Below are 26,297 nucleotides of genomic sequence, written 5' to 3'. Positions count from 1 at the left end.
GAATGGATATATTTACCGCATGGCAAAGAGGAGAATGCAACAGCTGTGAGCTCCTGCAAAGCCGGCGCTCCTAGCCCAATGCCTTGTAGTGCCTCCTGTGAGCAGAGGCAGGGACAGGAGAAGCTGCAAGACCCCAGGCAGGCAGCACTCCTCCATCATTTCCCTGCAACACCTCCTGCTTAGAGATGCAGACATTGGAGCAGTTGTGCTCTCCCACTGCCAGCGTGGCTACACTATTCCCTATAGCACCTGCTGCTGGAAAAGGAAAGTCCTAGAGTAGCTGCACGTTCTCCCAGCACTCTACACCTGCTAAGGGAGGGAGTGTCTAGAGCTGGCTGCTTTACAGACTAGGGATTTGCACCGAAACCTTGCTAGTGCTAGGCAAAGATGGGCTATGAATGCATCTAGCTGGTTTACCTTAAATAAATAACTCCCCACATGTAGGTTCGGAACCACATGGCAGTGCCCGAGTTAGCCTGGTACTTGCGGATCAAGATGGGGTGAGGGACAGGTAACAGTCCCACTAGAGTGCCATGCTGCAAGAACTTGAGGATTTCAGATTCATCTGTGAGGCCCCTGCAGAGAGAGCGAGAACGGGAGCATCCAGGACATCGTCAATTGCCATTTGTGAAATTTGCTGCAGCAGAAAGTACTGACCCAGGTAAACGCATACAGCCATGCATGGACAGATACACACACACACACACACACACACACTGGACTTGACTCCTGAGCTGCTCCCACTGAAAAGAGGAGATTGTGTAAGTGATGAGATAAACAGAAAGCTTGAGGAGAGCTCTAGCACCTGGTATCTGCTGGAGTTGTAAATCTAGCTGAACGCACCGCCAGAGTAAAGACATACATGAACTTGAATTAAAGGCCTGATTTCCTGGGCTTTAAGCATACACTCAAGTCCACCCCTGGTAAAATCTTAGATTGTCTCCCAGATGACATCATATCCGTTAGCCTCTCACAACCAGCCTCCAATCAAACCCCTTCAGCCTCCCACCTATTACATAACACAACACACTTACTTATCAATGCAGATCTTCTCCACCTGGGGAACCAGCACTTGTAAGAGCCGCATGATTGTCTGCAGAGGCAGCTTCGATTTCCAAGACAGCACCTGTGGGTGAAACCCCCCCACAAAGAGATCAGTGCCCCATGGAGAAGGGTCTGAACAGCTCACAGGTTATGTTAGTGCTTAGCATTTCAAGTATCTCTGCTTACAGTATGTTGAGTATTCAGATTTGGAAGTCCCTGAAGAGGGATGTGTATCTAGTGGGCTAAACAGCGAGTCAGTGGGAATCCCTGGAGAGGGATCTGTCCACACTTAGGGTCTCTCTCTAAGGCCTATCACATTAGTACAGAAGCCTGGATATGCACCAATGGCCTGACCTAAAGCTCACTCTATGGGAGCCATTCCACTGGCTTTGGATCAGGCCCCAAATCAGTGGAAATCTCTGCAGAGAGATTCATCTGCAGCAGCTGGGACATCCCGGCTTTAGAAACAGGAGTTCGAGCCCAATCCCTTTCCTCGGGCATTTCCCCTGTCCCAGCTCCTCTCACCCAGTCAGAAGTCGGCGTCCACTGCCCGCTCAAGGATGCACTGGACAGACGCCTTCGATCCCGTTTGGGCTGCAATGTCTCCTATTAATGTACAATCAGAGTCAGTATGAGCATGGAATAGTTAGCAGTATCTGTTTTCTGCTGAACACCGTCTCATCCTCCTGGCCACCCTGGAGAATCACTATGCAAAGTGGCCTGGCCAGGTCCTCGGGGAAAAGGTCCCACCACCAGCATTTCATTACCCACTGTTCGGTCTAATGCACTAGCCTTTAACTGTGAAATGGCCTGGGTTCAAAGAGAGATTAGCCAGGGCTGAAATTGCACGAGGAAGTGGCAAGGTTACAACCCTGGACACAAACCTTGATGTTGCTACTAAGCCCAGGAGCAGTGGAATAGTTAAGGGGACCTATATGAGGGGGGAAAGTGAGTTTGGGCCTGTGTTTTGCTTCTTTCCGATACGGAAAGAAGGTCTGAGTCATACAGGGATTAAGCAAACAAAAGAGAAGCCAAAGCAACTAGCGATTTGGGGGTGTTGCCATTTTTTGGTGCCCAACTTGAAACACCTTAACAGGGCCCAATTTTCTGAGACTGGGTTAGCAGCACTTTGTGAAAAACAAGCCAGGCCTCTTTAGGATGTCTTCAGAGAGAAACCAAAACATAGGCCCTAAAAATCACTAGTCACTTTTGAGAGCCTTGACCAAATAGTCTGATTACAAACCTCTTCCCCTCTCAACTACTCTGGTTTTACGCTCTTGAGACTAGTGCTGTCATAATCCTCCTAGTTCTGTGGTCACTCGAGAGTCTGCCATGTTTTCCTAGAAGACTAGACCTGAATATCTCTCACTCAAAAAGCTGGAAAAATACCCCCTTTATAAAATCATTTCAGGCCTTCTTTGTATAGGGTAAAAAGGAGCCAAATTTCCTTTGCGAGTCACCTTTATATTGTCATTGTTAGGGCTTAGCATCAACACTCCCCACCGAGTTTAATGAAACCAGTTCTCACTTCCTAAGGTCATTATCTCATCTATACTCGCAGAGGCAGTAAGCCAGCTCTACGTGGGTTCCTGCAGGTCATCTTCACAACCAGAATCACAGAAGTGCTGGTACTTAGGAATGGGTCACTTCTGCTGCTGGGCAGAGGGAATGTCACTGATCCTCCCCAGAGGTGTGACCATGCACAGAGCTTATTTCACAGAACCCTGGCAGATGAAGGCCTAGATTTGTCCTGCTGACTCTGATGGAACTCCTCATGTGCTTAAAGACAGGTACTTACTTAAGTAACCTGGTGACTCGGGGCCAAAACCAGCACCACACCTTATAGGATGAGGGCATCAGAAGGATCAGGAAAACAAGTCGGGGGAATCTCAATTCTCTGGAATTCTATTTATTCTGGTCTAGTCAACATCTGAATGATAAGGCAGTTTTTCAATGTTTGCAGTTATAACATCCTTATGGTTCAGCTTCAGTATCCTGTTTCAATCAAGCTTCTAAAAATAAATTCATAAAAATACCTGTTTTAGCAGACCTGCCCTGACCCCCTTCCTCTTTCTCTCTCTCTCTCTTAGTCCTTCCCCACTTCCCGCCATCGCCTAGCAGCTGACTTGCTGCTGACATGTTTAGGGGACGTTGGATGGAATTATGCTGCAATATGTTAAACAAAGATGCTTTCGAGATGGTTCCCACTGATAAGAGGAGATCACTGCAGTAAACTCAGTGGAGTGTTTTAACTCAGTCAGTGTGGGCAGGAGATTGAACTTCACACTACTGGGCTAAGGGTCTTGGGAGTGGGGGGAAGAGTGTGGAAATAGCCAGTTTAGAAAAGGGACATGATTTACACAAGTGTTCCCTGCTCACTTTGTTTAGATTGTCTGAACCCAACTAGATCAATGTGGATCCATGGAGACAGGCATGTGCCTAAACTAAAGTACCATGTGACTGTACTATTATAACCCCGACCCTTCCTCACGCCACCACTCCCTAGGTTTTGCTGCTCATCTCATCAAGTCTACTGTTTGGCCTCAGTCCTGCCAACACTTAGGTATGCAAGTAGTCCCCACGGACTCATGCACATAGTTACTCACATGTGTAGGTGTCTGCAAGATTGGGCTCCATGGCCCCCGTCCTGCCTTTTGAGACATGTGATCAGACCCCCTAAGCTCGTGTATAACTAAAGCCACAGAGAGAGTCATTAGAGGAGAAGGGGTCACTTGCTCAGTGCATTAGACCGCAACGGTGCCTTTGAGCTGCTAAATCTTGTGATGCATGAGTTGTTCAGCGGTAGGCAGCCAGCTGGCAAGGGAAAGGGAATGCCATTGGACTGGGTTTTATGCAACCATCAAGGTGCCCATGTTGGAAGGTTTCACACATCTCCAAATCATGTCCCAAGCAGCTGTGGGGATGAGGGGACAAGGGCCATGAATAACCTGTGATCTTTAAGGGAAATCTGTGACAAACTTTCAGACTGAGAAAGCAGTTTACATTTCTCAAGGGAAAAGGGAAGAAACTGGATTTGTTTTAAATGAGAGCTGAGATCGGCCTGGACAGCTTCACTCTAAGCAGAAAGAACAGGAGGACTTGTGGCACCTTAGAGACTAACAAATGTATTAGAGCATAAGCTTTCGTGGGCTACAGCCCACTTCTTCGGATGCATATAGAGTGGAACATATATTGAGGAGATATATATACACACATACAGAGAGCATGAACAGGTGGGAGTTGTCTTACCAACTCTGAGAGGCCAATTAAGTAAGAGGAAAAAAAAATTTTTTTTTGAAGTGATAATCAAGCTAGCCCAGTACAGACAGTTTGATAAGAAGTGTGAGAATACTTACAAGGGGAGATAGATTCAATGTTTGTAATGGCTCAGCCATTCCCAGTCCCATGGGAGAACACTTTAACCTGTCTGGCCATTCAATGACAGACCTGCGAGTGGCTCTCTTACAACAGAAAAACTTCAAAAACAGACTCCAACGAGAGACTGCTGAGCTGGAATTGATATGCAAACTAGATACAATCAACTCAGGATTGAATAAGGACTGGGAATGGCTGAGCCATTACAAACATTGAATCTATCTCCCCTTGTAAGTATTCTCACACTTCTTATCAAACTGTCTGTACTGGGCTAGCTTGATTATCACTTCAAAAAAAAATTTTTTTTTCCTCTTACTTAATTGGCCTCTCAGAGTTGGTAAGACAACTCCCACCTGTTCATGCTCTCTGTATGTGTGTGTGTATATATATATATATATATATATATATCCTCAATATATGTTCCACTCTACATGCATCCGAAGAAGTGGGCTGTAGTCCACGAAAGCTTATGCTCTAATAAATTTGTTAGTCTCTAAGGTGCCACAAGTACTCCTGTTCTTTTTGCGGATACAGACTAACACAGCTGCTACTCTGAACTCTAAGCAGAGGTTGCCTGTGTTTGAAAGAGCAGCCTGCACATTACAATGCTGAGACAATCCAGGGCTACTGATCCGTGACTAGAGCTCTTAGGTACTAATACAAATACTAATTTTACTTTAACCAGGTTCGCCCTAGGCAGGTTCCAACACATACATACCAAACCAAACCACTGCCCCCCGCCCACTTCTGTTCTACACTGGGTGAATTTATATGGGTGCGATTGACCAGCCATTCCAAACAAGGCACAGGGAACCCAGAAGAGAAACTGGGGAAAGGTCACATATTACACAAGGGATAGTCTTGCCCTCCAGTTGCCGGAGACGCAATGTCCATAGGGAAGCAAAACACCATGGTGGATAATGAATAGGAGCACCATGTTTTTCTCAAATGCAAAACACCACAAAATAAAATGAAAAACTCCACTGCGGCGGCTCCTGTAGCTCCTGTCCGTGGGGCTGGGCCAGGCTCCCTGCTCCAGGCACGGCGACGTGGCACTGCCAGGTCACACCACCGAGAACGGGGAGCCAGCCCCAGCCCTGCAGGACAGGAACTGCCACTACAGCATGAGTGTGGGGTGGTTTGCTCTACACCTCGCCCCCCCATAGCGCCTCACACCCCCAGGGGGCAGGACGCCAGGCTAAAATGAAATAGCAAGAAATTCCTGAAAACTAAAAATGAAAGATTATAACAAAACTTAGAAGAATTTCCCGCTCTAGGACTGAGTGCTTACGCAGAGCCATGTCTATAAACATGCCTTCCCTATCAGGGAGAGGGCCCATATGACGGCACACGAGGTGTGCCCTGAGAAAGAGCCTCCGGGTTTGCAGTATTGCACGGAAAGGGCTGGCTGAAAAATTAATGGCATGCAATAAAAGAGCAGCCTGGCTCTGCTGGAACTGGAATAGTGCAGCTTGGTGGTTCTTGATGGGAAAGTAGCAGGCCGACACTGTGACAAAGGCCTGGGAGCCCAGCACTAACTACGGTGATTCACAGAGCGTGAAGTGTCTCCTCAGCACAAACAGTGGAACTGCTGCTGCGTTAGATGAAAGTCTCAGTCAAGCCCTGTACGGAGAGAAAGCAAGGCTGGCAGCTTCTATGCCACAGTGTCCTTGGGCTACGAGGTTTTTAAATTCTATAGCTTTGCAATCTGCCTTAGGACCATAGACTTTACCCCTTGGACGAAGGCCGTCCTATCAGGGCCTCTCCTTCGGGGTTCATAGACTTTCACCCATTCGGTGCTGTTTTACAGACCTTTCCATGCAGGAGAGGAGCACAGGGCCTTACCCCGCTCCAGGACTCTGTGTCACTAATGACCGCAGCCGGGCTACCCTCCGAAGGAGACTGTGAAGACTCTGGCTCTAAGGAGCGCATGGTCCCGTCTTCCGATACCTGCGATTTCTCTGTCAGCTTGTCAATGCCTGAATTCAGAGGGAGAGTTAGAAAGTCTAAGCAAGAGCTCTGAATTGGCCTATCTTTTAGGTCTACAAAAACAAATTCCCTGCACTTCTGTTTCCATCTGAAATGCTCTCCCTTTGCCATAACCCTCACCCCATATAGGTAAAGGAGTGACTGTGTCTACAGGAGCAAGAGTCACTGGTATAACATCAGGCATGAATCCAAACCAATAAACTGGGGCCCAAGGCTGTGTGGAGCCTCCATTCAGAGTGGCTTATTTCAGTTTAGTTAAACCTGTTCCTAAGTGAATTAGGCTAAACTGCATTAAGCCACTCTTACCCTGAGAAAGGAGTGCCCACAGCTTTCTGCCCCATTAGAACATAAAAATGACCATACTGGGTCAGACCAAATGTCCATCTAGCCCAATATCCTGTCTTCCAACAGTGGCCAATGCCAGGTCCCCCAGAGGGAATGAACAGAACAGCTTCTGGCAAACAAAGGCTAGGGACACCATCCCTGCCCATCCTGGCTAATAGCCATTGACAGACCTATCCTCCATGAATTTATCTAGTGCTTTATTGAACCCTGTTATAGGCTTGACCTTCACAACATCCTCTGGCAAGGAGTTCCACAGGTTGACAGTGCATTGTGTGAAGAAATACTTCCTTTTGTTTATTTTAAATCTGCTGTCTATTAATTTCAATAACACTTCCTTATTTACTTCCTCCACACCAGCCATGATTTTATAGACCTCTATCATATCCCCCCTTAGTCCTCTCTTTTCCTAGCTGAAAGCCCCAGTCTTATTAATCTCTCCTCATATGGAAGCTGTTCCATACCCCTAATCATTTTTGGGTCCCTTTTCTGAACCTTTTCCAATTCCAATATATCTTTTCTGAGTTGGGGAGACCACATTTGATTGCGGTATTTAAGATGGGGGCGTACCATTAATTTATATAAAGGCAATACAATATTTTCTGTCTTATTATATATCCCTTTCTTGATGATTCCCAACATTCGCTTAGCTTTTTTGACTGCCGCTGCACATTGAGCAGATTTTAATAATTTTTAAACCGATATAGTTACCCTGGTGCAACTTGCTCCCATAGACAAGCCCTTAGACTTTTCCAAAACCCAGGCGAAGGCGGAGTCCTGGCCACATCTTGTAGAGAAGGCCTCTAGGCCCTCCTCACCAACCCCCCCACTGTAAAAGTGAGCCAAGGCTGACCTGGAGTTGCCACCAGACTAGTCTTCAATGTCCCTGGTTCAGCAGGAGCAGCAGGGCGGGAGCCTTCCATGGAGAGCCCATCTTGGGAGTTGGTGCGAGAAATGGGCTCTGGCGTCTTCTTCTTGCGCTGCAGAGCTTTCTGGATGGACTGAGCATCCGTGGGCAAGTTGGCCAGCTGGTGAAACACGTTCCGCTTGCGGATGATGGCGTAGACCAAGTTGGAGTTCCCTGGGAATCACAGCAACAAAATGAGCAGAGAGAAAAGGTCCCAAGATCTCTAACATGATCTACCACCAGGAATCTGGGCCTCCCAAAGGGAACACAGTAACCCAACGTGCATTAGCAGGGCACCTAGCAGTTCAGAAAGCCTCACCTCCACCAATAAAGGCAACCTGCACAAGAGGAAAACTGGACTTGCGCCCTTTGTGACATATAAAGATCTGAGAAATTCAGATCCTGTCTAGGCTGGATGTCATGAATGACATAACAGGATGATCCTGTCTAGGCTGGATGAAGGTTATGTCATGGAGATCATGGATTCCATAACTTCCAGAGACCACCATGACATTTTCAGATTCAGCCCCAGGGTGGTGGGGGCAGAGCTGTCAGCTGGTGAGGGGCACCTGGAGCTCCCAGCCGCCGTGGGCAGAGTCGCGGGCATCCGGAGCTCTGAGCCATCGCGGGTGGTGGGGACTCTGGAGCCATCAACCACTGGGGCTACAGTGGGGACCCTGGAGCTGTCAGCTGCTGGGGCTTCAGCAGGGACCTCAGAGCCATCAGCCGCTGTGGCAGTGGGTGCTGGACCTACACCACTGCAACAGGGCTCAGGCTTTCTTCCCCCACCAGGGCTCGGGCTTCAGTCATCCCCCCTCAGAATCCCCTCTATTATTTTTAGTAAGAGTCACAGACAGGTCATGGGTTTCAGTGAATTTTTGTTTATTGCCCGCAACCTGTCCATGACCTATGACACAATCTTTACCTTCACTGTGACGACTGGAGAACTAATGAAATGAGGACATCACAAGAGTAAAGAAAGTGACATTTCAATAACTGAGAGCAGAAGGGATTTTTGGTCAGACTGTTTAAAACTGTTTTCTGCTAACACAAATTTAATTCAAGTGCCTAGTTAACATTTTGGCGAAAGGATGTCTTTGTTAATGACCCCACATCCCTTCCTCTTCAATTAAGAGCTCACAACATATGACCTCCAAAAAAAATTAAATAAATAAACCAAAACACCACAGGGAAGACCAAAGTCAAGATGCCTGATATTCCTAAGGGGAAAATAAAATAATTAAAAAAAAAAAAAAAAAAAAGCCACACACATACACCCCCATCCTGGACTGTTTTTACCCACCACAAAGCACTATAAAAGGGCACAACTCCATCAGTTAAAACAGTCACTTGTAGAAAAATGGCGCTCCCTTTTCCAGTTCTTTTTTATTTTTGAAATCACTGCACTAACTCTGAACAGGAGAGCCAGGAGCCCCTAGGAGGCTGTCAGATCTCATTCCATTTCTGCACAAGTCAGAATAGTGGCCGGGGCTGGAACTTGTTCAGTAAATATTCAACCTCCTCCAAGCAATGAGGAGTTTCTCTTCTAACTGAGGAACATTTCAAACACCCGGAGCTGCAGAGCTAGGAGGCACGTTTAAAAACTCAACAAAAACGTGGGAGGCTGTTTTCCTCCCTCCCCTACAAAGCTGAACAATTTAAGCAGTTTGATTCCATCACTAAGCCATGTGTTTGTGGGTATTCCCACCCCCCCTCACACACACTCACTGTACCCATCATTTGTGTCTTACACTTCAAGGGAGGTATCCTGCCTCACCCTATCATCCATCTCCGGCCCTGTCTGTACAGGAGTTTTCTTTGTACTGGTAACTAGCAAAGCCCCATTTTGCACCAATGTGGCGTGTCTACATTAGGGCTTAGTACCAGAGTAGCTACATCAGTGCAAACTTCTCTAATCTAGACAAGCCCGCTGCTAGCTGGTTTCTGCACCATCTTTCTTGGGCAAAGGAGAGTGAACAGTTTGTATCTCAGAGCAACATTTTCTCTGAAATTCCTCCCCAGACTCCTTGGGCTGAGACAGCAGAATGAAGTCATGGCTGGCTCACCTTTAGCCACTTACCATCAAACTGGTACTGGATGATGTTATTGAAAACCTCCAGCAGGAAGAAGATGAGATGGTGGTTCTGGACCGTGGAGAAGAGGAACCAGGTGGTGGAAAAGGCCTCCAGGAGGTGCAGCAGCTTGTTGGCAGCAACCATGGAAAGAGATTTCAGGTAGGGAGACACTACGGGAAGGGAAGAGGGAGGAATGGGCAGAGTGGAGACAGAAGGCTGATCAGCGAGAGCAGGTTAATTGGTAAGAAAGTCCTGCTGTAAGCCCTCACTGATCTGCCCACATACTCCTTATTGACAAGTCCCATGGGATATAAAAGGGATGAACCCAACAGGGTCCTATAGAAATCACTCTAAAAACCTACAGAATTGACGAGAGAGAAATTCTCTCTATAGGTTTTTTTTAAAAATCATCCTATAGAAGAGACATCATTGGCTATAATTCAGACCCAGATACAGTACCTTCATCGGAAAACCACTGGCGCCACCTGCTGAAGAGGAGTTAGTATTACACCTCTTCAGTCCTGTCCCAAACACTTTATTTAGCTCTTTTTGCCCTTGTTCAGGTTACCCCTCTGGCGCCTTGTTCCCGCCCTCCTCTGCAGGGAAACTCCCAGGGGGAGGGGGTCTAATTCAACAGCCATCCAACCCCAGCCAGCAGTCCTTCCACCCAGCCCCATTTCCACAGGTCCCTCTCCAGTGAAGCGGGAAATTTCCAGAACGGCTTTACCCCAAAAGCTGCACAGGTTAATCCCCCTGCAGCACCTTCCTGCCCTGACCACTGCTGCCACCTTCTATGCTGGCTACAAGTTAAACTGGAACAGCAAATGCTACCAAACCTAGGCAAGTTAGGTTCCTACACTCAAATTACCAGGAAAACCCAGATCCCTCCCTCCAGAGGCTGTTTTACTCTGAGTCGAGCTGCTTACCATTCACGATGATGGTGAGCAGGCAGTCGAAGAGGGGCTGCAGTCGCTGGTGCCCGCTGGTTATGATCTTGTGAAAGACCTACAGCAAGGAAGGACTTGAGCAATGGGAGAGCCAGCACAGCTGCACTGTTGAAACAACTATCCCCACAAATACCAGTCCCACCCCCATGCTAATAGCTTCCTGGAAACATTCATTCCTAGGCTGGGCCCGTGTACTCTGCAATTACACAGGCATGGAATGCAGCCCTTGCTGTAGACTTGTGCTCCAAGAGTCTAAGCTTTCATTTATACAGACTCCTTTCCAGCCCTTACGGTTAAGGACACATTAAAAACAGAAACTGAGCGCAAGTTGACGCAGTGCCATCTTCCTGAAGTCTGCAGACAACCTGAAATAAAAGAGGTGTGACCTGTCCTAGTAATCTCAATAAGGTGTTAACCCTGAAACCTAGTGATGGCATTTAAACACCAATATGAGCTAACAATTTCACTGCCAATTTTAGCAGAAACATCCAGTTAATGTGCTTATCCCACAGTCTCAAACTAACTCCCATGCCTCCCTAGGTGCCAAAAGCCTCAACTGCCCCCTAACCAGCTGAGAGAAACTTCATCTTGCCCCCCAGCTGACTCCATTACAGTAATGCATTGTCAACACAAGAGTTTGCAGCCCACTGAAAATTTAGATGCAGTATAAAATAAATTTAATTTAATATAAAATAAATAGCAAGGGGGACACTTTACTGATGGGGTTATTCACTTCATATTTCATTCAGTACAGGCCTCCATTTTTTAAGTCTACCTGAAGCGGCTGCAGAAACTCCGCTCTGCTGTACTAGAGCACAACAGAAACCATGGGGCTTTGCAGCAGATTTCAGCCCCAGCTGCCAGAGTACACGGGCTTTGTTCACAGGCATTTCTATGGTGCTCAGCACCTCATACACATCAATGAGTGAATTGAACCTCGCAATAGCTCTATGAGGTGGGGGTAAGTATTATTGTCCCCATTTTTACAGCTGGGGAAACTGAGGCACGGAGCAGTGAAATGACTTGTTCCAGGTCATTTGTTTTAAAACACAAGACCATCCTTCTCTTTCCTAAGGACCAGTTCTGCCCCAGCGGTGCTAACCCCACCCCACCCCATCACTTCTTTGGGATGTCTGTCCACCGCCACATCAGTACCCTGCCCTTTGGAAAAACCATCCTCTAGCAAAACCTCTCCTCTCATGCTCCTTGCAAGACTTTTCTGCTTACTTAGTGGGATGCAAGGATCCCACTAATGCTCAGACACTTCAGTGACAGGCATCCAGGTCTTTCTGGCTCCTCACTGGCTGGCAGCCTAGGGTGTACCAGCATTCGGAGGGTAAAAGCAGGAAGGGGATTGATGAAGTGTGGCTGGATGAAGCAGGAGCTACCAGAGGCAGGCAGTGCCAGCCAGAGCCATACTCACTATGATGAGAAGATCCGCGTGCGTCCCTGTGAAGACGGGGATGTCCATGGGCACTCGCACAGAGTACGGCTTGTTCAGGCGGACACCAAAGTTACGTTCCCCACTGAGCAGCAATAGAATGAAGACGCCGATGTGCATCAATCCCACTCGAGCTGCAGAAAGAAGCACAATGCTGAAGCCAGCTGGCCAATGGAGAAGGAAGGGCAGGGAGAAGAGAAAAGAAACAGAGCAAGACCAAAGGAGAAACCACAATGTAACAGAACTGCCCATACCGGGGCTCTGCATGGGAGGACCCTATCTCCATCTCCCGCAGCAGCACAGGAGGGCAAGGAAACAACCTATTGTCAGAAACTCCTGCTGCCTTCAGGAATGGAGCTGGAAGAGGAAGGTAACAAATCTCTCCTGCTTCCACCAGCCTGGGGTCCAGAACATTTCTGAGGCCGACCCCAGGATAGTGAAGGATTCGTATGGACCCATTTTTTCCTCCACGAAATTCTTGTGTGAGGTCTAAAGTCTCTGAATTGCAGACACCTGCCCTCATCCTCCTCTCACTTACACCAGTTTAACCATAGTAATTTTAATGGAGAAACTCCTGATTTACTAGGGGGGTGAGAGCAGAAGTGGGACCCACTGTCTGTCTCTTTCTCTCCAGAGGATTAGGGATACCCTTCCAGACTTGAATCTGCAGCCCAAGGCGTTGGAACAGCCAATATAGAACTTACATTGATCTGCTCTGGCATCGTTGAGAAAGTAGAGGATCGGAACCAGGATGTCAAGCACATCGCTGCTCTTCAGCACGAAGAAGAGGAATTTCTGAAAGAGAGGGAAGGAGGTAAGATGATCTCAGACGGGTTCTGTTTTCTCCAGAAACTGTCCTGTAGGAGGTCCTGGTATCCAGAAGTGGCTGTTCGTTTGAGTTATCTAGGGCCTGATTTTCAGAGGGACTGAGGATCTGTAGGTCCCACTGGGAGGCTCTATGTGTCTCAAGATGAGCACCTAAAATCTGAGGCATCTAAATGAGTGGCTGCTTTTTAAAATGTGACTCTTTAGTCGCTGATCCCAGCCACCAGTTAATGAGAAAGGAAAGGAACAGAGCAGCCTCTCTGCTGGGTCTAGCCATCCAGGCCTGCATGTGTCCTGCTTCTGTGGGAGCAATCCAGCCCTTCCGTCTCATGGGGATTTAATCCTTTTACTTTTAAAATCTTGTTAGAATTTTTTCACGCACTGCTCTGGGTTTCACCCTAGTCCTGGGTCAGAGGAGTCAGAGCCCAACTGTCATAAGATCACCTTTAACCCCTCAGAGGGACTGGCACAACAAGTCACATGTTCACGTCTTCCTCCTCATCAGGAACCAATGCAGCCAGAGCTCCATGGTTTATGTAGTCACCACTAACTGCTGGGCAGGGGCAAATGCAACCGGAGGTCATGCTTCATGTAATCACCCCTAGCCACTTTCCAGGTGTCAGCACAGCCAGAGCTCCTGTGTCACGTGATCACCCCTAATCTCTCAGCAGGGGCCAACTCAACCAACCACGTACATCACATGCTCACCCCTAAACAGTTGAAATTTCATTAGTAAAAAGACCCATCTTTGGGCACAAGCTCGGGGCTCCCCAGAAACCCTCTGTATTCCGAGGTCACCAACCCCCTCTCCCATTTCTATCCCCACCTCCTGATTCCAACACTGACTCATGATGTCTGTCTCCCTCTCCACACAATGCTAATTTATCTGCACCTTATTAAAGTCACAGAGTTTCCAGAAGAGAACAAGGAGCTCCTGATGGAATTGGATTTTCTTGGCTGAGTTTGGCAGGTAGGTCTGGACCAGTGGGTTTGAAAGCAGACGTGCCACTCCTTTGAGGATGAACTGGAAGTCCTGGGACACACAACCAAGAGGGTAAAGGAACACCAATGTGTGGTGGCCTGGATTAGTCTAATATACAGGAAATCAATCAGGAAGGGTCTTAATGAACGAGCTCCTTACCTCCTCTCTGTGTATCCTAGACAAATAATTCACAAACAGGTTGTCTGGCCCTGGAGGCTGCATTAAAAGAAAATTTAAGAACCCTGTATAAGTAACAGAATTTCCTCGGGAAGCCAAGTGTAAGCACACAGCAAGGGGATGCTCACCATCACCACCAGCCAAACCACCACCACCAACTGGGGCCGTGGGCTAGTGACACTTGCATCAGCTCTCCAATTGTCAGCTTCTCAGTGAGTGACTCAAATACTTCCATTTCTAAATGCCAGGAGACCGGATGGCTCATGGGATTGGGAACGGGGTAAGGGACTTTCACCTACAAGCCACTGTGACCAAAGTCATTCCCACCTGATGGCTGTTCAGTGGCCTATGGGAAATAGGTTGGACTGTGTCAGACTGGGCCCTAGTAGATAAGTGTGCACAGCATAAACCCCACCTCAATTGGCCCCAGAGAGGAGCAGAAAAGCCAAACGGGGTCATGGGGAGGGACTGGACTTCTCTGTAGCCTTAAAGAGGGCCTCTTCAGGTCAGCATGGGGAGACCTGTACTGTATATAAAGAGAGAACTGCAGCCTTCAGGGACTTGAGGCTGCTGGCATCACTCACCAGCATTACCCACCCATACACCTGCACTGTAGGATATGAGAAAGAGTATCCTAGCTGGGACGAGACACAAGCATGGGTCTAGAGAAGCCCTTGGTAGAGAGGAGGCACCATCTGAAAGACCTAGAAAAAAGATCTGCTGCAAAGACACTAGAGACGGGGGGGCAAGGGCGAGAGAGGAACCTGGTGTAACTTACATCCACATCATCCATGGCGGTGCCGGTAGTGGTACCATCCACTGTGGGGCTTGAGCTGGTGGAGGTGTCGTAGTCCAAAGTGACGATCAGCACCTGGGCCGCCTCCTCCACGAGGGGTTCCCGGTAGTCGGAGAAGAGCAGGTGGTTGTAGGGGATCCCATAACCCACTGGGTCGTAGGCACAGACGATATTCAAGAGAGAGGTGAAGAGCGGCAATGCATGCCTGCAAGAGAACTCCAGAGACTTAGGCTACGTCTACACTACAAACTACTACAGTATAACGTATGATCGACACCCCTGAGCAACGCAAGTTACACTGACCTAAGCTAGGGTGACAGACAGCAAGTGTGAAAAATTGGGACGGGGGTGGGGGGTAATAGGATCCTATATAAGAAAAAGACTCAAAAATTGGGACTGTCCCTATAAAATCGGGACATCTGGTCACCCTAACCTAAGCGCAGGTGTGGACAGCGCTATGTCAGCAGGAGAGCTTCTCCCACCAACACAGCCACTGCCTCTCACAGAGGCTGGAGTTATTAAACCGATGGGAGAGTGTCTTCACCAGAAGTGCTACAGCAACGCCGCTGTAGCCACTGTAGTGTAGACATAGCCTCAGAGAGAGGTTGCAGGAGGTACTTACTCCGCACACACAATACCCTGATCAATGCCCTTCCAAAAGGAAGCAGGCTTCCTATGCGGAGCACAACCACCAGCTTAGCTTGAGAATCTACACCGCCATATTCAGGTGTGTGGGGTAGGGAAGGAGTCACTTATAACAGTGTATACACAGCAGTCAGAATATGGGCCTCACAGACAGAGCGTGGGTAAGACAGACAGGGCAGGCTCTCAGTTTAAGTCCTTACCATGCAGGACAACTGGCTCAGAGATCTGGCCATGACTTACTGAGCCTTTCACCTCTACAGCAGATTATTGGTTCAAATCCAGCTCAAGTCCACAGCAAATAAAAAGGTATTACTGGTGGCTGTTTGGAGGCCTATGTGGAGTGAGTTTGGAGGTCTCAGTCTAGTTCCCAGAGACAAGTGTGTACATCACAAAAATCACCCCCCACCTCCACCCCCCATTTGACAACTGGGTTGTCAGTTTCAGCAGAGGCTGAGGATTTAATGGGCCATGGAAACTGATCTCCAGTCTGATTCCTAAATGGCCTCCCAGGTCAGAGCTGTTGTGTTGGATGGTGGACTTTTGCGGTGGCCCTGTCTGAGGGGGAGGGGGGTTGCCTGTTCTGTAGCCCAGTAAAGGACTTCAGCCTCCAGGGCTGTCAATGCAGCACCCTTCTCCAATTAAAGCAATACACACACAGAACATAAGAAACTCTTGAAGCACTCCAGACAGAGGGATGAAGCTGGACTCCTTCGGCCTGTGAAATGTAGCATCAAAGAAACAGCCAACTATCATTTTGTGGATTGATAATCACACAAGAGATTCATTGCTCAGCCAGTAGGGGGCAGTGTTCCCCTACAACCAAATGCAGCAAACCAGGCACTATACTCATTACAACTAACAAGGTGCCCATATTAACAAAGAGGGGAAGTGGGGAACCAAGGCAGGGAAAAGGACAGCCTAGTCATTGGTGACAGGCTTGAGAACCAAGGATGCTTGCATCCTACCCAATCAGCTCTGCAACAGACTCCCTCCAGGGTCTGGGGCAAGGCACATCACCTCTCTGTGCCTCCATTTCTCCACTTGTAACACAGGGATAATACTGACCTAACTCACACTGGTGATTGTGTGTAAGGTAGATGAAGCGGGCCAAGTATGGAGAAGGAGGTAGGGAACAGAGTCACATGACAAGGATGTGCCATGAAAACAGCCACCATCTGCCCAGCCTAGGGGAGCAAATTCTATGCAGCGTAGCAGGCTTAAACTACCCTGTGTATTGGGGAGAGGAGCCGGGAGCAGAACACATCCCCTTCCCCCACCCCAAAGCATCTGCTACCTGCCCTCTCTCTCTCACCTGTTCTCTGTGGAGCAAAAGAACTGCACCCAGGGATTGGCATTGCTGCTGTCCGAGGAGGGGGGGAGGTACATGGCCTCCGAGAAACATGTCAGCAGGAGTTTCAGCAGCTCTGTCCTGAAAGAGGAAAAGCAGGACAAGTCCTGGAGTCCTTTGGGTAGAGAGTCCTCAGTTGCATCCTTGGACAGCTATTTCCAAGTCAGGCGGAAACACCCTTTTAAGACCCCAGACACACAACCACCATTCTCACCAGCAACAGACACTTAAGGGAGTCTCATCCTCAGCAACACAGAACCCTTCTCGGTGGGTCTGCAGTGAATTGGGCCACCCAGCAGCTAACAGACTGGAATCCAGGTAACCGCCCCCACTGCACAGAACAGAACCTGCCCCTGCCCTCCATGCATCCCCACCAACTCCCCTCAACAGCTTTACGCCACTCAGCAGCCCCAGTCGCAGAGGGGAGTGGCGGGGGAGGGAGAGAATGGAAGACATAAACTTATGAAAAGTCTAGGGCATGGGCAAACCGAGCTCTGGTGGGACAACTGCCCCCCTTGCCATAGCAAATGACAACCCTGAACACCTGGGGAAGTGAATGAGCAGATCCCAACTCCATGAGAATCTCCATCAGGGCCCCACCACACACAGCCTTAGCACATTGCCCTGCACCTCTGGACTGTCTTACCGGTTTAAATCATGGTTGTAGTTGGGCTGGGGAGAGTGAGCAAAGCCCACCCCAGCCTCCCAGATGTACTCACAGCTGTCAATAGAGTGGATATCCTCCGCCGTGTCCTGTGGAGAGGAGAGAGGTCAGAGCTCCAGCATGCAGAGGCTTGAGTCAACAGCCCACTGGGGAATGCTGTAAGATGCCTGTACTGGGGAAGCCATGGTGCTAACGAGTCAAAACATACGTTACTCTTAATTGTTTGAAGTATTATCCCCCCCCCAACACACGCTCCCACCCTCTCGCCCTCCCTCCCCCCAAAACCCAACAGTGTACAGTCCAGCTTCCAGCACTGTTAGCTGCTTGGGGCAGGGACTGTCTTTTCATTATGTGCATGTACAGCACCTGGCACAATGGGGCCCCAATCCCTGCTTGGGCCCCATAGGCCCTACCACAATACAAATAACATCACTATTATCCAAGCAACTTCTCCCCCTCTGGCAGCTCCTGGTATTGTTCCCAGCATGGATCTACAGCCTCTGCCCTCCCCCACAGGCACTCTTGTAACACTAGGGGATGAACTCCGAGACCCCGGTAGCAGCCCCGGCCCATCTTTCTTTGCTGTAGTCAGTTGTTTGTTCAGAACTGGATCCCACACACAGGCACTTTGTGGAGACAAACGGCCATTGAAAGGAGCATGTTTACTCTTCAGGAGCAGCCAGGGTAAAAGGGCCCAGATGAATGCATTTACATCAAGGGCTTTTGGCACATTTAAACTGTCCCTTTCAGTGCTTTAATTAAGCAAATTCTCTGTGCTGCCTTCTTCCTGGTCCACGCAGGAGCAGGAGTTCAGTTCACAGGACAACTCTTGCCTAATTACTCTGGATTCCCTTAAGAACGGCCATACTGGCTCAGACCAAAGGTCCATCTATCCCAGCATCCTGTCTTCTGACAGTGGCCAATGCCAGGTGCTTCAGAGGAAATGAACAGAACTGGTAATCATCAAGCAATCCATTATGCAACATTCTCTCCACACACCCAGGATTGCTCTCAGTATGGAGAAGTTCAAGTGCAATCACACCACCATCCCTTCATTCCCAACCACGAGCTCCCACAAAGCTAGCGCACAGACACCTGCTCCTGCTGGGATCGGAGCAACTGCAAGCTCCCCGTGCCGCCACGACTCCTGTACCACCCCTTCAGCGCCTCCTGCTGACAGAGACTGGAACTCCCTTGCTGCCGGAATTCCTGCATGACCCCTCACAACAACTCCTGCTGGGACTGGAACAGTCATGAGCTCCCCTGCGATCCCCTGCACATACAATCTCATGTGTGTGTGGATGTGAGAGACAGAGAATTCCATCCCTGCCCTCTGATGATTAAACTGCAGTCAGTTGGGGAGTTGAGTACAGGAGCCATATGCAGTGAGAGAGGCCACACAGACAACCAGCCAGCCATAAAGAATTCTCCCCCCACTTAGGCCCAGTGGGGATCTAAACCCCAGGGGTTATTTCACGCCTCTGCCTATTCATCTGAGTCCATGCTACACTGTTTGCTGTTTAACATTTTGGGACGTTTTAAGTGATATTATTGCCCTATTACTGTCGTTATTCTAACAAGAGAGAGCACGAAGTGCAAGTCATGGGTTCTTTGGAAACCCCCATCTCTCAGTGAATTTTGCAGTCATCAAACACACCCTAGTTTGATGTGATGTTGATGCTCCTTCGTGGGTATATTTTTAAAGGAGGGTTCCACTTTGCTGTCTTTACAGGCAGGGTCTGGAATAAATACTGCAGTTTTTAGAAAAAATATTCAACATGGAAGAGGCTAAAACCAAACATAGTGGCCCAAGGTCTGACTTCCCACAATGAAGAGCACCTATACATGCCTTTGAATTTCATGGAAGCTGCAGGTGCTCTGACGGTCAGGCCATCGGGCCTGCAGCTCAATTGCTGCGACAATACAACTTTATGAGGAGGAAGCTGAGACCTGACAGGCTCCTTCTCCTCACTTGAGTTACAATCCCAATGAAAGAGCCCTGCGGTTGTGCTAACACGGGGTTAATGCTGTTCCCGGTTTGTAACACATGCTGGTGAAAGGAACAAGATACTAAAGTTCTCCACTCTTGAGGGAACAATGGAAGAGTGTGTGTTTGCCAGGATGACTGCATTTTCTGGAGGGGTTGATCTGTAATGATGGAATGGTGCCAGCCGTTCTAGCTGGTACTTACCCGGCCGTATCAGACCACTCGGCTATTGCTGCTCTTCACAACCCTGTACCAGGCAACTCAGCTCTGAGCTCAGTAATGGTATCACAGGCCAATCATATAGGAGAGAAACTTCCGGTGTCATTATACGTACTTGGCCTACAGCTTGAAGTCTATCTCCTCCTTCATGCCACAGACTTTCTTTGTTACCCAGTGAGAAGAGGGGAGGGTTAGTAATTTTAGAGTTTTCTTACTCTGAAAACTTCCAAGATGGACCTGCAGAGAATTCAGGGGTTAACCCTTAAACATGCTGCCAGCCAGAGTGCAGAAGATCAGTGCTGTTATCCCTCTGCAGCGAGAGCATCAAGCAGAAGCAGACACACAATATTTCACAGTATTTCTATAGCACCTTCCACGTGAGGACCTCAGCACACTTTACAGACATCCAGTAATTTATAGCTCCTCTGTGGCACAGGCATTATCTCTACTTTACAGACAAGGCCTAGATCTTCAGCTGCTTTAAATGAGTGCAGGTCCACTGATTTCAATGGAGATTTGCTGACGTACACCAGTTGTGGGTCTGGAAGAGTGACTTGTCCAAGGGTCTGTGGCAGAGCCAGGACTAGAACCAGGTCCCTGTAGGAGCGCCGCCAGATTTTTTGCCGCCCTAGGCAGCGGAAGGTCCCGCCCCCAAATGCCGCCTCCGACCGGGGCAGCCGAAGATCCGGCCGCCGCGGTCACCGCCCCCCAAATGTTAGCGCCCTAGGCAACCACCTAGGTCGCCTAATGGGTTGCGCCAGCCCTGGGTCCCTATCTCCCAGACCTATATCATCTTAGGCACAAGATCATCATTCCTCCATTCAGGCAGTACTGAATCCAGAGACCAGAAACATGAGAATTTCTTCTATACCTTACTAGACTGCACTGATATTTCCTCAAAAAGCCAACATTAGATATCCCCAGCTGCATGTCAGAGTCAACACGCTGCTCAGGTGCTCCTTCAAGGCAAAATGAAGAGATATGCAAGTCAATTCCTCCCTTTTCAGAGTAGGGCTTCTTAGAAAATCAAGGCTCTTGGATCTCATCACTCCACTGACACTGACCCAGAAAATGAATTGACTGTTGTATCTAGTCTGATGGGGGAAGGAATAGGATCTTAGCAAGATCTAGTATGTGAGCACAAACCAAGCCAGGCACAAATGATGCAATAACACCTTTTGTGATCTAGGAAGCGTGGAAAAGGTAGGGATTAAATTAATTAAATTAAGACCAACTAATTACAACAGTGTCTAACATTGGCCTCCAAGCCAAGGGCCTAATTCTAAGAGATGCTGAGTTCACTCAACTCCAGTGAAACTCAGTGGTACCTCCTGGTATCTAGCACCTTTGAAAATCAGGCTCCAAATGTGGAAGTGTATAGCACCAAGGTTCCAGCTGCTTTTACTACTCCAGTACCTCACATTCCACTCAGGAGTCCCTTATTTCAGCCTCATATTTACCTCCAGTTCCAGAGGGGCCTGGCGGGATCACTTGGAATTTCATAGATTCATCTGATTTTAAAAGTTGAACCATGAGAATGAGGTTACAAAAAATGTTATGGATACTAAAGAACTGAACCCCCCAGCACTGCAAGTTGGCTACATGGTTAGGTATACAATTCCATTATTTCTGGATCCCATCCAGTGGCTTCTAGCTGACTACTAGCCTGGGACAACACCAGTTTGATCTTTGAAGATATCATGATGGGTTGTTTTAATCAATGCCCCTTTATAACAAATGGACACCATGGAGTGAGTGCTGAGTACTGCAGAAGGACACACAGGGCAGTTCCATCGTTAGTCACAGCAAGTTCATATCACAGTGGCGCACCATTCTGCTGCCTACAGCTGTGCAGAACAGCCCTGAGACCCTTCAGGATGACTTAGCAAGTGACACAAGAGCCCTTTCATCCCAGCCCATCTCATACAGATTTGGTCTTGGATATCCTACTTCAGAGGTATCTCTGAATTCCCAGACACAACTGAATCCCTCTTTAACATGGCAGCAGGGTTCATGGATACTATAGGTCCAGGTTCTAAGACTCCATCTTAATGGTAGAGATGGTTGAATTAGGATGGAGCATTACATGTGATTTATGAAGGTGGCTTGGATCATGCCTGCACGCTGCAAGGCCGGATTTGTAATGCTCAGTGCTTATGTACTGCTTTATGTTTTCAAAGCACTGTACAAACATTAGCAAATGAAACAGTAATCTCCACAGGCTCTCTCATCTGTATCAGAGATAACAGCATCTGCAATTTGCTCCATTCGTTTGGCTCCTGACAAGATGACAATGCAGACATCAATGGGGCAAAGTTTGAATGTCACAGTCCTAATGGCCTCCGCTGGGTAACATAATAATAATAATCCTTAGCTCTTACATAAAGCTTTTCATCTTTAGATGTCAAAGTGCTTTACAATGAAGGTCAGTAGCATTATTGCCACACAGAACACATTGTGGAGGTGGAATGAAGGTTACAAGCACAGATCAGTGGCCTTTCAAGAATGTTACAGTTCAAATAAAACTGCAAATGTTAGAAACCCAGGAAATACTAAGTTAAGAAGGGAGTTCCTTTTGAAATCAGATTTCAACTTCAGAAATGTGGGGCTGCTCACTAGATCTCAGCTAGGGAAGCCCAGGAAATGCCCTTTTACTTTTCAGAGGGATTTTTGTTACAAAGTGGCAAAGATATGAGAAGACATTTGGCCCCTTGGGTGAGCACCTCTATTTTTAGGTTGGCAGAATCAGGAACTCCTTATCCAATTCTATTTAAATTTTGTAGCGGAATCCCACCTTAGCCCCAGATGTTGCTCACCAATTTGGAGACCACTACGACTTTTTGTGGATTTCAGTGGAAGAGGCCTCAACCTCAGGCCTAGCTCAGTTGTATCATTGCTGGTGCTCCATGATCTAAGTTCTTATATGGCTCCCACCAATGTCATGTGTGAGCTCCTCTTGTTTAACAGGACAGTGCTGCCCAGAGTAGACTTATTTCAGACTACAGGGCAATACGTCACTGGCCACAGGGCAATAAACCAGTTAGCTTTTCCTCAGAGCTCTTCACAGAGCAGCATGTTTCACAATTCATCCCTGTCAGGTACCAGCACACTGGCATTCTGTCCCGCCTCCCTCACAGAGTAACCAGGTCAATATGCCTAGTTAAGAACCATCTCCTCATTTCTCAGAATCCGTTCCATTTCAATTTTAACTGGGGGATCTTCAGCTTGGCACCTTTCCTCTGCATCTCGTCAGCCCATCCCCACCGTGTGCAAGGGAAGGGCTATCCAGCTTTACCCAGATGGACAGGAGGGAAACATAACCTGGACTGGTATAGAGAAAAGATGGCTGCCTTATTAGAAACTGAACCAAAGCCAGGCGCCCTGCTCAGCTACCTGGAGCTAAATAGCGAATCCCCCAGCTTACCACAGTGCTCTTCCGGTGGCTCTGGACAGTGAAATCTGGACAGAAGAGCAGGTCTGCAATTGCCAGGAGCAATGACTCAGCCAGGGGCCGGGCATTTTCATCCTCTTCATCACCCTGAAAATGATAAATATGGTAGAATATTCTCAGCCCAAGCTTGAGAGTCAGTGCACAGTAATATTAATAGAACATGGCAGCAGGGGAAGGAGCACTTTCCCCAAGAGCAGGCAGAAAAGAGAGATGGGGCGAGGGAAAGGAAACAGGGAGAGGTAGGCAACCCACCCGTTGGGAGGGCATGGTAAGGAGGAGTGAGAAGCCGCTCCTGAGAGCAGGCAGGTGGCAGATGTAGTCGGAGAGGGAGTGGTTTCAGTGAGGATGGGCCAATCAAACAACTGTGGGAAGGAAAAGGACTCAAGGCCTACAGATGAGGGAGGACATGGAGTTGCCTCTTTGGGCTTTGTTGGGGGTTACAAGAAGTCATCAGAGAGCTATCCGTCTTCTTGGGATGCTCCAGTTAATACAGAGGAAAGGGAACCGTTTACCTAGAAGAGGGACCACAGCTGTTAGGGGAGCAAGGAGTCACCCCACTATGACCAGGCAGGTGATCAGATCGTGTACACTGGGGCACAGAGATTGGAGTCACCTATCAGGCAACAAAAGCCTTTCAGAGCGGCATGTCCTGTCCAGAACTGAGGGGCTGCTATGGAGACACTAACACTCAGCTAGTGGGGCGTCTCAGTCAGCCATGGCAGAGTGAGCAGCTGCCTGCAGAGTGGATTTTGCTCTCTCTGGCATTCAAAGCAAACCCCAGTCTATCCAGAGACAGCTGCTAGCATCACACGTGGTTACTCCTCTGCAGCCGTTGCCAGGGGAACGTCTCCAGTAAGCCACCAGCCCTGCCATTCAAAGAGCATCCTGGATGTCATGTCTTCCCCGGTATGGCTAAATCCAGGCTTCTGCCAGGAGGGGGCGAGGCGCAACGGCAGCTTATCGGTGACAGCCAGGCCGCCGTCAGTGCGCAGATACACAAAGCCCTTAAATAACAGCAGGCAAGCCGAAGGGAGATAATAGCCTGCACTGCATTGACGTCTTTTAATGCGACATTGGGGAGGCCAATAACAGGATCCCAGACGCAGGAACAAGGCCGAGGGTGGGGAGCCAGCAATCAGCAGAGACGCTTCTATTCCGGCTTTGAAATCAGAGATGAAACAGAGGAGCCTTGAGGTCAAAATGGATAGAAAAAGGACAATCTGCACCACCTCAGCCTGGGCTTCCAGACAAATCACCTCCCCACTGGGGGTATCTGCCCTGCAGGCAGCTGTGATTCAGACAAAATAGAACAAGCCAGTAGGTCCCACCCACCCTGGAAGCTGGGGAAGGTCCCTGGCTCCCAAAGAGATCTCCAGGAGTCTCTTATCACCTCCACAAAACTGTGGTCTGCCTCCTTCCCCATCCCCTCCCCCCAACCCCCAGAACTTATATCTGTCATCCACAACCCCCCCAGGATCTTCCCTACTTCCAGTCACAACCCCAACAAACTGGGGGTCTACCATCCACTCCCTCCTCCCAAAACTGATCTCTGCCACCCCTTCTGCCTCAGCCACACACAGGCCATAGCCCCTTCCAGGTGGCAAGCCTGGCCAGGAGGACAGTACTTGGGGCCCAGGTAAAGGGGCTTTCTCCACCACATGTTGATGACCTTCACCTCAATGAAAAGGTGGGGGACATGTTCATTTCTGTCCTCTCTGGTAATGAGCCAAGCATCCCAGCAACTCCTCTCCCCTCCTCCCCCCCAGTTGAGAGGGTGGAGCCGCCCTTCGACATGCATCAGGGCTGCTCCCAAATTGGTGGGTGAGGTGGGGATGAGGTATGACTACTAGATCGAGTTGTTGGCTTCCCCACAGCGTCCCAGCCTTGAACAAGGATCTCCTGCCTCACGCTCTGGCCAGCCTTATTCAGCTGCTGCGGGGTAAGATTAGATTGGTTTGAACTGCTAAAACTACAGTGTTAGTTCATTCACCATTGAGGGGCCTTGACTCACTGGAGGGGCCCAAACGCAGTATGCATGAGGCACGAGCACATGACAAATGGGCCAGGAAAAGGTCAACTGTACAGTCAGTCCTTGCCATACCCACTCCCCACCCTCCCAAGAAGCCAGAATGCCTAGGGTCAATCACTGCTAGCCCAGGCAGCTGCTGAGTAAGGTGCAAATTCAGTTCCTAACAATGGCCTGGCTGTATCCCCACATGCAGCACATTGTGTTGTCCTTCCAAAAGTAAGTCTAATCACCCAGCACACACAGACTCAGGCCCCCATAGGGGAGAATGGATCCCCAGACACCTGCCCAGACCCACAGCAGAGAAAAAGGGCATCAAACCTGCCTCCTCCTGCTGCCCAGAACTTCCCACTGAAGTGGCCATAGGCAAAAAAGATTAGACGGGACAGGCTGAGACAGCGCCAAGTTCCGGCTGCACCAATATCGCCCCCCCGCCGCCCTTTGCCAGTCTCTGTTAAACCTCAACGAAAAGCGCTGCAGAACACTCAGCTTATGGTGGGAGCAGCTGAACACAAAAGGACTAGTCTGCAGATGCAGAGTCCACAAGGACAGCGCTGCTGATATGTTAAGAACCAGCTGCTGTACCAGCAAGTGGGCAAGGCACAGTAACTGTTCCCCTCCTGACATGTCAATTTTCACAGCAGTAATGATACTTTGCACTTCAGCCAAGGATCCCAAAGTGCTTCATAAACATTCCACCTCAACTCCCACTGTGATGAAGGGAAACGTTATTATTCCTATTTTACAGTTAGGGACAAACAGAAGCACACCAGGAGGTTCAGTGATTTGCCTAAAGTTCCATAACAAGTCAGCGGCAGAGCCAGAAATAGAAGCTAGGATCCGATTCTCAGTCCTTGGTTCCAACCACTAGACCATCCTCCCAGCTTAAAACTGTAAAGCTCAGTTCATGAATGGGCCACTGACCATGACTCCTATGGCTTCTCTACACAATTAAGTTGCGCTGGTAAAGCTGGAATCTGTTTTTAAGGCAATACAGTTAAGCCGCTGCAAAAGGCTGCCTGGGACACTCTTATTTTGATTTAAGAGTGGCGTATGT

General features: G+C 48.7%; 1 protein-coding gene across 2 annotated transcripts in view; it reads right to left on the bottom strand.

Annotated features, from left to right (window-relative positions):
- The window catches only part of HID1 (HID1 domain containing), a 44,517-nt gene that overhangs the window by 2,441 nt on the left and 15,779 nt on the right, over positions 1-26,297 (bottom strand). Inside the window, exons 4-18 of one of the 2 annotated variants that reach the window (XM_034790485.1) lie at positions 23,188-23,301; positions 17,540-17,646; positions 16,858-16,974; positions 14,883-15,105; positions 14,087-14,143; positions 13,838-13,978; positions 12,825-12,915; positions 12,103-12,254; positions 10,659-10,737; positions 9,738-9,902; positions 7,604-7,831; positions 6,232-6,398; positions 1,570-1,650; positions 1,035-1,126; positions 418-576 (exon numbers count right to left, since the gene is read on the bottom strand). In XM_034790485.1, the coding sequence (XP_034646376.1) occupies positions 418-576; positions 1,035-1,126; positions 1,570-1,650; positions 6,232-6,398; positions 7,604-7,831; positions 9,738-9,902; positions 10,659-10,737; positions 12,103-12,254; positions 12,825-12,915; positions 13,838-13,978; positions 14,087-14,143; positions 14,883-15,105; positions 16,858-16,974; positions 17,540-17,646; positions 23,188-23,301 (1,973 nt within the window). The remainder of the gene's footprint in view (positions 1-417; positions 577-1,034; positions 1,127-1,569; positions 1,651-6,231; positions 6,399-7,603; positions 7,832-9,737; positions 9,903-10,658; positions 10,738-12,102; positions 12,255-12,824; positions 12,916-13,837; positions 13,979-14,086; positions 14,144-14,882; positions 15,106-16,857; positions 16,975-17,539; positions 17,647-23,187; positions 23,302-26,297) is intronic. The other variant, XM_034790486.1, reaches the window with a different exon arrangement.

The sequence above is a fragment of the Trachemys scripta genome, chromosome 14 (assembly GCF_013100865.1).
Source record: "Trachemys scripta elegans isolate TJP31775 chromosome 14, CAS_Tse_1.0, whole genome shotgun sequence".
NCBI lineage: Eukaryota > Metazoa > Chordata > Testudines > Emydidae > Trachemys > Trachemys scripta.
The sequence above is the reverse complement of the archived record's forward strand: the minus strand, read 5'-3'. Positions and strand labels throughout refer to the sequence as shown.